This window comes from Danio rerio, chromosome 2, assembly GCF_052040795.2.
Source record: "Danio rerio strain M-AB ecotype USA chromosome 2, GRCz13ab, whole genome shotgun sequence".
Classification (NCBI taxonomy): Eukaryota; Metazoa; Chordata; class Actinopteri; order Cypriniformes; family Danionidae; genus Danio; species Danio rerio.
The window spans coordinates 27752832-27767234 of record NC_141022.1 but is presented as its reverse complement, the minus strand read 5'-3'; the positions used below and the strand labels follow the sequence as shown (position 1 = coordinate 27767234).

The 14403-nt window shown below is 35.7% G+C and overlaps 1 protein-coding gene across 3 annotated transcripts in view; it reads right to left on the bottom strand.

Moving 5' to 3' along the window:
- The window catches only part of kcnh2a (potassium voltage-gated channel, subfamily H (eag-related), member 2a), a 100623-nt gene that overhangs the window by 65722 nt on the left and 20498 nt on the right, over nt 1–14403 (bottom strand). For all 3 annotated transcript variants that reach the window (NM_001042722.2, XM_087239783.1, XM_087239784.1), the window contains 3 exon segments: nt 6820–7031; nt 9529–9963; nt 14055–14222. In NM_001042722.2, coding sequence (NP_001036187.2) covers nt 6820–7031; nt 9529–9963; nt 14055–14222 — 815 coding nt within the window.

Genomic DNA, 14403 nt, shown 5'->3' with positions numbered 1-14403 from the left:
ATACACATTTATTACAATTGTGTCTTCCTTGTGTTGATAATACAGAAAAAGGCTCTACAAGTCAAACGATCTCATTATCCTTCAGATTTGGCCAGATAATAAACTCCTCATTTGTATAATTTAACTAACAATATTTTATTGTTAATTATTTTGACAGTGGAAAGCTGTCTGGTGCCCCGTTTAAAAGGAGTTAGTTATCTGTTATATCTACATCATTTGGTCCCCTACGGGAGATTAAAATATCAATATTAATATCAATACCGAAATATTGATTTTAATATTTGATAAATCCAATTATCACTACACGTGTAACTATAATTTACAAATTCTGTACATGAAATATACAAAAACATTTACAATACTGTCTTAGATGTAAATACAATGGTAGTACAATGTTACTACATCTATACTATATTGTTATAACAGTGTATTAACAATGTAATTACAATGTTGTTGCATAGTATTTATAATGTAATAACAGTGTAATAACAATGTATTAACAATGTAATTTCAACGTTATTACAATGTTATATAGTAATTATAATGTAATGACAAAATGAAAGTTTGTAATTCATATGTACTACATATTACATGTATACTTTGTACATTTATGTATACAACTATAAAAAATTACTGAAAATGCAACATACAATGTTAAAACACTGTAATTACAGTGTGATAACATTGTAGTTATTCCATAGTTATTAAAATGTTATAACAATGATAAATGCTATTACATAGTAATTACTATGTTGTTAGACAGTATTTACATTCTTACAACTTTGCAGTTTCTACAACGTTATAACAATGTAACTACATTAATATACCAGTGTAACTATTATGTAACAACATTGTAATTACATTGTATTAGCGTTGCAAAATCATTGTATTTTGCATGTACAGTATTTGGTTATTTATAGTTGTATACGTATGTTACAGTCATATGTATTTGCCCGTATTTTTTGCTTGTGTGTGTGTGCTCTCTCTTCCTCTTTCTCTCTTGTTCGCTCGCTCCCTCTCTTTCCCTCTCTCAGTCAATTCTCAGGATCGCCCATTCTAATATCCCATTTGTCCGTGAAGACGTCAAACTCCATTTCACCCTTTGAGGTCATCACCTTTGCTATCAATCAGGATAGGAACTCAAAGTTTAAAGGGACACAAGCGAGGAAACTCGTTCTGCTCTGCTCTGCTCTGTCTTGCATGCCTTCTCTTTGCTTGCCTTTGTGTGTGTTTTGGCTTGTTGTTTTGTGCTATGATAGTGATGTGAACTTAGGGTTCTTGTTCTTGTTTTGGTTGCTGTTACCGCCTTGTATGTGTATATGTGAGAATTCCCTGATCTCTGGTGTCAGTCTTCCCCTGGGATTCGAAGAGTTTAGATGTCACATGACAGACACCTTGCATCACGCAGATAACTTCACTGTCTAAACACACTAGTTTAGAAGTGAGCGCCACCCGCTGTAAGTTTTGTCCGTATTTTTGGTTAGAAGACTAGTTTAGTTATATCATAAAATGCTGAGGATGTTTTGTTTGTTTATTTTTTATTAGATAGTTTACAGGGTATTTTCAGCTAGATTTTTTTTCTTTCATTTATTTAGCGCCACTTAATTCTCATTTCCCCAATCCATAATATACATTTATTGATTTATTTTCTTTAGTGAGATCTTGTAAATAATATTTTTGCTGTTTTGACTTCTTTTCACTTTTGTAAATAAATTCACTTATTTTTGCAGTATTTTGGTTGTCGTTTTGCTATTTTGCCACCAACTCACCCCAAAATTTTATCATATCAAATGGTACCTCTTTTAAACCCTAGAGCCAAACTTGAAAGTCGTAACAATGTAAATATACATAGTACACATGTAATTACAAACGGAATTACTATGTCATCACATTGTAATTACATTTCTATGTTTCTTTGTATAATTCAGGTACAGTATTTTTTGTATTTATACATAAATATACGCCGTAAATATGTAATTACAAATTTTTATTTTTGATGTAATTACCATGTAACGGTGGCTGGTAATAATATTTCAGTTTAAATATAATTTGAATGAAGAAAAATAAAAAAAAATTTCAAAAACCAGTATTAGTGGGATTCGAACCCGGGCCCGTCCGTACCACGGTCCAACGCTCAACCACTAGTCCACGTGACCACTAGGAAGATTTAGATTTTCCCGGCCCTTAATCTCACTCCCAGCAGACCTCAAACAAAAAAAAAAGATTAGTTATCAATATATTTAATTAAACTTTGGGCGCCAGACAAGATTTACTTGCCAAAAAGAAAAACATTTACTAATACCCTGGTTAGCTACAGCCGGCATTCAACCACCATACACAATGCAAAAGAAAAGGATAAATAATAACAACGCAACACACTTTAAATGAAATCAACGGTTCTATTTATATCACACAATACAACAAATATATTTTCTAAATAATAACGAATTCTTTTTACCACAGTTCAATCTTGGTTGAACGATTTTTAACAACAACAAAAAAGAAATCACTGCTTAGATAAGTCAATAAAATAAAAGAAAGAAAACATCAAACAAACAATCAATCAAACAAACAATAATAACGTGTGGCTGAGGTAACAGAAACCAGAGAGAAAGAGAAATTTAAAGAAAGTTTGTGAAATTGAGTAGCAATGGGTGTGGATTGTATGGGTGTATGAATGAATGTGAATGACCTAAATAACTGACCCGGCAAACAACGCTGATTCTGTACAGGTCCACCTTGGCTTTCGATCCCCATAAGATCCTGCAGACCCCTCGCACTTAATCGCTCGTGTAGTTTTTCTGGTCAGCCTGTCCACCATCACTTTCACACCACAATATTTATCGCCACACCTCCATCTTCAAAGCCAACAGCTCTTCACCTTTGCATCTTTCATGTTTCTCGTCTTTTTCTCTCCCCACGATTTCACCACCAACACACGAATAAAAAAAAACAGCAAAGAAAACAGCAACTCCAACAGCAGCAACCACAACAACAACAACAGCCACCCGGAGCAACCCTCAACACCCCCTTTTATGGTCTTCTATTGTCTACCTGCCCTTCCGCTTCCTCCCGACCCCGGAAATAAGGTTTTGAAAGCTCGAGGGAGGGCAGAAAAAAGCAGCGCCTCCTTGTGGCACTTTGAGAAAATGGGAGAACATTTTATTCGCCACAACCATGTCATCACATTATAATTACTGTGTAATAACAATTGCATTTACATTGTTATGACATTGTAATAGAATTGTTATAACATTGTAATTACATCTATATTTGCATTGCAAAAGTATTTTGTATATTTCATGTACAGTACAGTGCTGTAAAAGTATCGTTCATTCTTAGTTGATGTTAGTAAATACAGTATAATAACTAACATGAACCTGGTAACATTGAAAAAAGGTTATTAAATCATTTTATTTAATTCATTAGTTAACATAAATTAACTAAATGTAAACAATGCATTTGTTAAGCATTAATTAATCATTACTTAATCTTTGTTAATGTTAACTAAACCTACAGTTGAAGTCAGAATTATAAGACTTTGTCCAGAAGAGATAAACATAGGAAATTCAGTGAGAAATTCCTTACTCTGTTAAACATCATTTGGGAAATTTATGAAAAAGACAAAATAAATAAATAAATAAATCACAGGTGGGCCAAAATGTTGACTTTAACCGTAGATTAACATGTCAATTAATACATTAGTTAACTTGAACTAATGGCAAACGACAATTTCATTCATAATTGTATAACATAACATAACATAACATAACATAACAAAACATTATATAACATAACATAACACAATGATATTTGTTTATGTAACATTAACAAAGATTAAAAAAAGCTTAACAGATGTGTTGTTCACTCTTAGATCAAGTAAACTATAATGCATCTACTTACATAAACTAATACAGCCTCATAGTAAAGCGTTACCAAAAAACCTTATTGTTAAGCGTGCCGGGTTTTATTAATTTATTTTTGCTTTTTTACATTGCTCTGTAAAGTGACCAGAGTTTCAAATCCCAGCTAAATATCCAATGCTCCACGTAGCAAATGAAAGTTGTAATTATACTTCCATCAACTGCATTAAAAACTTGTAAATTGCTACAGCCTGTACTCTGCAAATAATAGCTTTCTAGTCCAAATATCTAAAAATTCTTAAATATAAAAGCATTCTAAAAAGCAAAAAATGTATCGATTTTCCACCAATGCAAGAACAAATCCTGAAATCCTGAGCAAAAAAAAAAACAAACAAACAAAAAAAAAAACACCTGAAAAATCCTGATGAATACATTTTTGTATTTTTGTAAATAATATGAATAGTCTGACAAGCTGAATTAGTTTCTAACTGAGAGATTTTAGCTTCTGTCTGTGTTGTGATGTTGTGAGATTATTTTCTGTAGTTTGTTGTAATCATCAGCTGTATTTTATCAATTAAAAAGTACTTCCTACTGAACTACATATCCCAGAAGTGTTTGCCCCAATCACTCCTCATTTGGACACAAACACACAAACACACACACACACACACACACACACACACACACACACACACACACACACACACACACACACACACACACACACACGCACACACACACGCACACACACACGCACACACACACACACACACACACACACAGCTGATACTCATGATCATTGATTACTTGAATGATTTAAACCCCTCTGATTCTCACTCAGGTGGCTGAGACTTGTTTACTGTTAAGTGACATTACAGCGCGTTTCCTTTCTCTTTGCTTTTCCGTATTTTGATCCTCGCCTTGTTTTCTTGTTTTACTCCTGTCTGCTGCCTGCCTTCTGACCACTCACCTGATATTTGACTACGGCTCTGGATTTGCCTGTTTACATCTGTTTGCCCCTGTGTTGACCGTTGCTTGCCTGACCATTCTGTTTAATAAATTCTGCATTTGGATCCGCAGACATGTTGTCAGCATCACTTCATGTTACAGTCTAGGCTTTCCATGCCCTTTTTACACTTTCCTTTCTTCATGTGTTCACTGCTTTGGTAACACTTTATAATAACTACACACTATGAAACATTTATTAAGCATTAGCAAATAGTTAATTCATTATTTGTTAAGCATTAACCCTCCATTAAAAGATGTTAGTAAGCAGTTTATTAATACTCCATCAGTTAATTTATGTCTGTGGTGAATACACCATGTGTGCCTTTTAAATGTTTGGAGTTTTCTTTAAACAAAAAGCTCACTTTTATTAATAAAGGATATTAAACTAAACTAAACAAACATTAAACTAATCAAAATGAAGCAAATGAAAAAAGCCAATGAAAATCCCAAAAATATTAGCCAAGCAGTAAATCTGTTAAAGAGCCCATATTATACATGAAATAGGGTCATATCTTGGTAGTAAGGGTCTCCAACATCAGTCTAATATGCATGCAAGGTCAAAAAACACTTTCATGGTCTTATAATCTGCATTTATTTTTACCTAATTATCCCAGCGACTCCCGTATGAATCGTCCAGTGATTCATTTGTTCCCAAACCCCTCCTTAGCGCAAAGCTAATCTGCGCTGATTGGACCAATGACAGCCTGTTGCGATTGGTAGACTGCCTTCAGTCAGAGAGTAAAATGCACAACAGCTAATCAGCAATATAAAAGTAATCACAGTTCATACACGCTCGATAGTGTAGGCGTGGATTTTAGCTGCCAGTGGGTCAATGTAAATACAGTCGATGGACTTGAAAATTCAGACGATTAACTATTTTATTGAGCAAAAACTCCAAAAAATGTCGAGGAGATATACAAGCTTGTCTCACTCTGCTCTTTTCACAGACACAAACACACACACACACACACACACACACACATTGCCATCGTCCGAGCACACAAACACAAAAACACACACCGACCTCAGAGCGATAACGCGCGCGCGCACACACACACACAAACACACACATACCTCCGGACGACAGCACATGCACACACACACTACCCTCGTCCACGGAGCTCCGTAAACAAAGCAGCACGCGATAAGAGAATATAGCCAGTTAACCTGATACAGTACACGCAGTTACAAGTAATAAATCACAACTAAATACATTTGCAAGCTAGAGTCAACGAGGCAACAACTTTAATCGCACGTACTTACACTTGAGAAATGGAGGAAGAAACCCATCCTGACGTCCATCAGTAAGTTACTCTTTACTGATCCTTCCTTTAACAAATGCCGATGAAGTATTCTTTGTAGCATGTAGTTTCCAGAAGTTTCCAGTAGTTTCCAACTGCTTGGTTATAATGCTGAGGTTTCATCTTTGGGTAGAGGCTCGATAATATCCATCTGCAGTGTGACTTCAATCGACCGGCATGTTTGTGTGCATGTGTTTGTGGGTGTGTGTCTGCGTTACTGCGTCAGAGGGCGGGGCCTCAGGTTTGAAATCTCCCGGGTTTGCGCGTGCACGTGAATAACTTGGTTTCGTTCTTACGTCATGGCGAAACACCTAATGAATCAGTATCAAGGCGACTCGTTTGAAGCACTATGAGTCGACTCTTTTATAGATGAATCAACCGTTTTAAACACTGTATTCTTACAGATTTAAGCCTTAGCTGGATACTTCACTTCACTTAGAGCTGTGTTACACACTACATGGAGGGGAATTTTCAAAAACCCATAATATGGGCTCTTTAAACAGATCAAGATCATTATACAATAATTCTGCAGAATTAAAATCCTGCATTATTTATTTACAGCTCTTTTGTCATTGAGCAAATTCAAACACCATATTTTAAAACGCTAGTAACATCCACTCTCCAATATTGTTAGTGAAAAGCCTCACCTGAGTGACCTTCTCTGTCACATTGTGGGTCCGGTCGATCAGCTTGCAGGGGGCGATGATGTCAATCTCACCGGTGGGGACTGCAATTAATGCGTCCGGCTTCATATCTATTAAGTTGTGTGATATTTGGGTGCCCCGACCTGAGCTCCGGAGCCGAATGAGATCTGAGTCAGAAGTAGCATTCTGTAAGCTGGCTTTGCGGTGCATGGCACCTAGGAGAAAGAAAACACACAAAGATCTGATTGATGTCATAAAGCAGTGTTTCTCAACCACGTTCCTGGAGGACCACCACCTCTGTACATTTTTCCATGTTGCATTTTCCATGTTCCATTAGTAAAGACTGAAAGACCTGTAATGGGTGTGACAGACAAAGGAGACATCCAAAACATGCAGTGTTGGTGGTCCTCCAGGAACATGGTTGGGAAAAACTGTTATAAAGCATACCTTGGCATGCATTTGATTAAAAAAAAATTTGTGTGTGTCCAAAACATTTTTCATCAGACTGCTTTACGATCTCGATGGTATAGGAATTTGTACTTACATCAAAATTGCATTTAAACTAGCGCTGTCAAAATTTTCGCGTTAACGCATGCGATTCATTTTAAATAATTAACGCGTTAAAAAAATATTAACGCAATTAACGCAGTTCAGGTTTTTTTACTTCCTGTTGTGGTGGACGTGTGTTCAGCATGCAATAAATGTGGATAAGACCAAGGAAGCACTTTTTGAAGGCAAGTTCCAGTATAAAACAATTAGTTGCATCACAGGTTATCCAGAGTTTCATGCAATTTCAGGTGTTTCATTTTTAACTTTCGACATCTGTTGTAAGTTAATACCGCATGACGAACAGAAAGAAAATCCTCCGCATTTCGTGACTCGGTGTTCCTTTAAGGTAAGGTTCCTTTTAAGGCTACACGATAGAATTTTAATAAGAGTATTATCTTAATCATATTAAAATCGGAGTATTGGTGTCTTATGTAAATGTACCCAGAACGTCTGGTGAAGTCGCGAGCTGTCAAAGACAGGGCATTACTCTGCCTTTCAGCATGCGCCCTCCAAGTTTAGCATGTTTCCTCATTAAACGCAACGAAAGCGTAAGCTTCGCGTTGTGTCAGAATCCTTGTGAAATACAGTAATACTTTAGGACACTTAGTTTAAGCAAATTTGATGAACGTGATCATGTGTGTTGAATCTGAGGGGAGTCGCTCCAGTATGGAAGGCCGTTGGGGCCAAAACGTCTGCAGCGCGTTGTGTGTGTCTGTCTGTGTGTGTGTCTGTGTCAGGCCTGTTGAGGGGTGTCAGGGGTGGAGTGAGCAACGTATTGTGTTACAAGTTAAACAAAAATTCTATTAAACAATAATATTTTGAATTTAAATATTTTTGTCTTGCATTTACATTAATTTTACATTTAAATAGCCAAAATTACAAGTTTCAGTATTTTAAATGTGATTAATCGCAATTAATCACGATTAACTTTTTTTAAAAAGGTGCAATTAATTAGTTAATTTTTTTTAATCGATTGACAGCACTAATTTAAACATAACTGTACAAACTATTTGTCTGACAGATGTAAGTAATTTATTTATATAATTTGTGATTGTTTCATTTGGTTAAAGATGTCCAATGCAAATGTCATTTCACTCATGTTTAGAATCAGATCATTATCCATCATGTGCAGATCTGTTATTGTGGTGTTGTTGAATTACTCACTCACCAGATCAGAAACTGCATCTAAGCATTTATTCAATCCAGCAGTGTCACTTTTCATATAGATGTTTGTTTGAATAAATTTTACAATGATAATGGTGGGCTGCAATGGCAAGCAATGATAAATTATATGCAATGATTATATGCGTGGCACTATCTTATGTTTTGTAATGTGGACACAGCTTCAAATACTTCTTTATGTCAGTCATGAAGCAAAAGCTTGAGGCTTGATTAAGGCTTGATTGGACTGCCATTCCTGATCTTGCAGCATCAGAGAGCATTTTAAAGAGATGTGAAGCAAAATGGCTCACTGTGGTGTTTTTGACAAGATAAAAAATGTTTATTTACACTATCATTGGGACATTTAACCAAGAAAATTTAAAGACTTTTTATCAGCTTGTGTAAAATAAGCATCCGAAGTCACCTTATGTGTCTAGTGTGGCTGGTTTGTAGTTTGTCCACTGGTTATTCCACTGACCACTGGTGGTAAATCCTCACCACTGCTTACCATGAGCAAACCAAAAAAATCTGCCCATTTCATTACTCTGACCAACTCGCCTTGCCATAAAAGCTTGACCCTTGTAAAAATCACTCAGATCTTTATTTTACCCTGTTTCTCAGGCATTCCAATATATTGATTACAAAAATTGATGATCAAATCTACACAGACCTTAATAAATGGCCGTGTTAAAAGACAATAAAAGACATTTGCTTTGCATGTCACTTGTGACATGATCTTTAGGCTGATTTTTGATTGTATGACCAATGTATGACCAGGTGTACCTGTTTTTTCTTTTACCACTGACTGATCAGATGTGCCTGTTATTCTTTTCTCATCCTCAACCAGAGATATTTTCATTAAAAATAAGAACTATACTAAATGTGCTGTCCCCATATTTTAAATATGTAATCATAAGAGAGATTTCAATTTTATTTTTACCACTAAATAATTAGATAATACATTTCAGAAATCTGGTCAGCGCATTCAACCTTCTATTTTACCTGTGCTACTGGGTCTGACTGGCAGTTTTCTGTCCCAGTTAAAGTCATTGGTGGAGGGTGAGGGCCTCATGCCACACAGGCTCTCACAGGAGCGGCTGTGGGCCATGCTGCAACTGGACGGAGACGCCTCTGAGGTGAGGTTGTGCAGACGTGGGGAGGACTGCGAGAAGCCCTGAGGCAGAGGAGGAGACACTTCTGATGGCCGCAGCTCACTTTCAGACTCAGTCTGAACCTTATCTTCCCAGAACAACAGCTGAGATCCTCCGAGTGCTGAACGTTCAGGTAGGGAGAGCAGTTTGTCCAGGGCTACTGACTCATGGCCCATATGAGGCATCGGCTGCATGAAGCCTTTTTCAGTGTCTTCATGCAGAGACTGTTTACTGCCACTCAGAGAGTGCAGCAAGGGCAGTGGCAGCCGGAGACGACGTCGTCTTGCTGAGGAAATACCCAAGGGTAAGAAATAAATGTATTGTATTAGATCATAATTACACACTACACTGTTAACAATTTCCTGTAGAATCTACAGTAACTTAATTGCAGCAGTTCACCAGTAACTTACAGTAAATCAATTAGAGCAAAAATACTGTATTTACATTGACAGCACCATTGCTATTGCTGTATATCTACAAAATTGTAATATGGTAATTTTCACAATACATACCGCATAACTGTCCTACATTAAAATACAGTTCATATTAATGTTAAATACTATATAATTTACAAAAATTGTTGACTGTGCACTACATTTGCATTAACATATTATAAAAAATATTTTGAGATAATACATAAAAACCAAGATGATCATAAAATACTAAAATGTGATTAATAATGTATGTTCTAGATTGGGACTGATACAGTTTACATAAGAAAACATGTTAAAAGCTATGATGGAAAAAAACATTTATCAAATAAATTCCCTGATGTGCAACAAAAAAAAATCCATCACACAGATCATGTCTCATGACTCAATCCCTATGCCTAAGGCAAAGTTTGTCATCAAAATGGTTTGGTGGTTGATTTCCCTCACAGGAGTGTCTCTTAAGATTGTAACCCCAAACATCAAGCTTCTTCCTCTAAATGCAAGATGTCATGATAGCATTCGCTATTTTTGTGTCTCTCAAAGAAACTCATTTATTACAGAAAGTGATGATTTTGATCTCTTCAACACTAGATACAAAACAATCATTTATTTACTAATGATTTATGCAGTATTGCAATTTATAATGCTACATTTGCAACAATGGTTAGAAACATAACTAATGATTGTGGGTAACAATCCGAGTCCCACAGAAGAGATGTCGGTAAAAACTAACACAGCCTAAGATGGCTTCACTGAATGCAATTTATAAACAGGCTTGTAGTCTGACAACATAAAACAGCCAGCAAACAGCAATATGAAAATTCCAATAAATTATAAATACATGTATATTTTTGAGTGGTTTAGATTTTTACAGTTTATTTGTATTAATAATTTCTTAATTTGCAGAGTACTGATTACGTCACCAATTGTTGGGTCTTTAATGACAAGCATTCAAATGTTTCATTATGCAGTCATTTGTGCAACAGGAAGCTTCTGTTTTCACTTTATTTCTGTTTTTACTGGACAAGAAGGACAAATCTTGTTGTTACTGTCACACAAATTTATTTAACAGTTTCTTCTCCACAGTGTCAGCAGGCATGGGCAAAATTACATTGAAATGTATTAAAATAAAAATACAAAATACCTCAATTTTAGGTGTATCAAAACAAACTAAAATACACCTTCTATCAATAGGCATATTGGAATCAATCCCTTCACTATTTAACTGGCTTAGTAAAATAAAACAATGTTTGACAGGAACAGGAACTGAGTTTAAGTCTGCTTCTCTTTCAACTCATTCACTTCTAAAAATGTAGCTTGTGTTTCTCTTAAATTTTAGCATAAATTTTTTACAAATTTCATACAGAAAGCATTGTCTTAAAGATGATCCTTTCTTGTCACTTTAAAAATCATACAATGCAGATAATGAGATGGAATATTATACTATATCTCTTGATTGTGAAAATTGCCACCACCTCTTAAAAGTCTTATATTTCAAAATGTTTGTAATTGAAATCTTCAATACTCAATATAAAAATCACGATTTCTGAAAACTACTAAACTACTAAAATCTCCAGTTTTAGTCATTTCTATATTATTTTGCGATTGTACTCTTTAATACACAGCATAAAACATACTGTACTGTACAGGAAACGCGAATGCAGGGAGAGCATGCAAACTCCAAACAGAACCTCCAACTGAACCAGCCGAGGCTCGAAACAGCAACCTTCTTGCTGTTAGGCGACAGCACTACCTACTGCGCCACTGCGTCGGTTAATAAGAATATGTAAATAACTAAATTTTGGAAAAAATGTCAGATATAACCTTATAATTCTAAGGTGATGATATCTCAAAAAAATAAATAAATAAAATCAAAATAGCTTTCTGTTTTTGCTGCCATATAACTTGAGTTGAAAGTTTTTGACCAGTCTGTAGACTTGAGTATTATTCCATATGTTTGTCTCTTACTGATTAACTATGTCAAATTTTGTAATTAACTTTTAAGCTTTAAGTTTTGTAGGAATCGCCACTGTACTTTTTTTATGTTGTTTGTCTTGTTTTCCTGTCTCATTTTGACTTGCTCCTGAATCTAACCATACTATTACAATTTAGTATTTAAAATACATATTTGAAATACATGTATCCTAAATACTACCCATCCCTAAAAGTCAGTATATCCAGCACATTCTTGAGTAATGCAAAACAAAGCTCAGGTGCATATGAGGTAATATGTCAGAGGTGCGTCCTAGCACAAAACATGAACTTGCACACTATACTAGTCTTACACAAGCAGCCAGACCTCCGACTGATGGCTGAAGCTCTGAGAGCTTCAACCTATTTGAATAGTCAGGAACAGCCCACTATGTTAAATGATTGACAATTTAACCAACCAATCACATTTCATTTTGTGCCATGCCATGTTTGTGGGCATAGAATTTTCCTCAAAATAACGAGTATCCACAAATAAAAAACAGATACTGTTTTAAATGATATCTTTTCCTTATGTTTGTGACCAAAATGACAGAATACCTGAAAGTTTTCACTGCCAACAGAAAATAATGTCATCAATATAAATAATTGTTTTGTTTTTTTATCCGCTCAGCCTTGTTTCCATGTGGACTGATAAAGAATGCAGCACACTTGACAGACACTCGTGACAATCCTGTACATTTAAACTAATCAGAGGATAACTGAGGATCTGCTAAAGTGTTTTCAGTAAAGTGTGCCACATGCATCAGACATTTAGCCAAAGGTCAATGGCAAGGGCAGTGCTTGGCTTAAGGTCTGAGGTTGAGACAAATACTATACTGACACTGAGAAGAAGAAACTGTTGAACAAAGTCATTATTTTTGTTTTATGTGCACCTAAAAGTATTATCTGAGCTTGATAATATTTTATTGAAGGTATATGGTTTGTAATGAGACTTTTTTTTTGGTATTTTTTCCCCCCCCTGAAGGATGGGAATACAAGTTGTATAGGGGGTCAGCCAATTAATACTGAGAAATAGTTCGCTCTGTATTTTAATAATATTGTTAATAATTAAAATAATAAATCATATAAATATACATTTGACGACCCCTATAATGGTTCATATAATTGTGAATGCATAATAACTCCAATCAGACAATGAGAGAAAAAAGTTCATTTAACAGTCTGAAACTAGCAGATCCGTCTTTCGGATGAGACGTTAAACCGAGGTCCCGACTCTCTGTGGTCGTTAAAAATCCCAGGATGTCCTTCGAAAAAGAGTAGGGGTTTAACCCCGGCATCCTGGCCAAATCTGCCCACTGGCCTCTGTCCATCATGGCCTCCTAACCCTCCCCATATCATGATTGGCATATCATCACTCTGTCTCCTCTCCACCAATCAGTTGGTGTGTGGTGTGCGGTCTGGCGCAAAATGGCTGCCGTCGCGTCATCCAGGTGGATGCTGCATACTGGTGGTGGATGAGGAGATCCCCCCCCCCCATTGTGTAAAGCGCTTTGAGTGCCCAGAAAAGCGCTATATAAATGTAACGAATTATTATTATTATTATTATTATTATTAAAGCACCGATAGACATCTTATTCACAGGACTGTTTCCTATTTAAATAGCTGTTTGTGTCTACATATAACCTCAAAGTAAAGTCAAATTAGCTGCATGGTTTGTATAGTTTGGCCAACACTAACATCTGAAATAATCAAAAGAAAGCTACTGCAAGTCAAAATACAGTAAACAACCCTCCAAACACTAAAAACTTAAATATGTTTTATTAATAAATTAGATAATTTAAATAAATACATAAATGACTGAAGCATGTATTACACAAACTAGCATTACTAAAAGAATTGACCCCCTCTCTGATCGTCAATGTATAATTTGCACACTGTTAATAAATATTTTTTTACATATACCACTGATTAAACAAAAACAAAACTGATAGTCTTGAATATAAACCTAAAATACCTTTAGAGAGCCACGGAATGGGGTTTTTGTTGTTGATGTCTCTGCCTGGTGAGCTGTCGAGGGGTCTGTCCTGCTGATCTGCCAGCTCAAAGTTCAGGATAAACATGATAACTAAACCGTCCTCGTTCTTAACAGGAACCACGTCCACAAGGCAAGGCAAACACACACCTGCAGAGAGAAAAAAAAATCTCTCAAAATAACGGTCACACATTCAAAATCTAAAAAGACACAACATCAATACAGGTAGAAACAAAACCATTAAAGCTTTCATCTTTGTCACCACTAGAGAGCAGCATACAACAACAGTTCCATATACATAGTCTGACGTCATGATTCAAGTGTATTTATT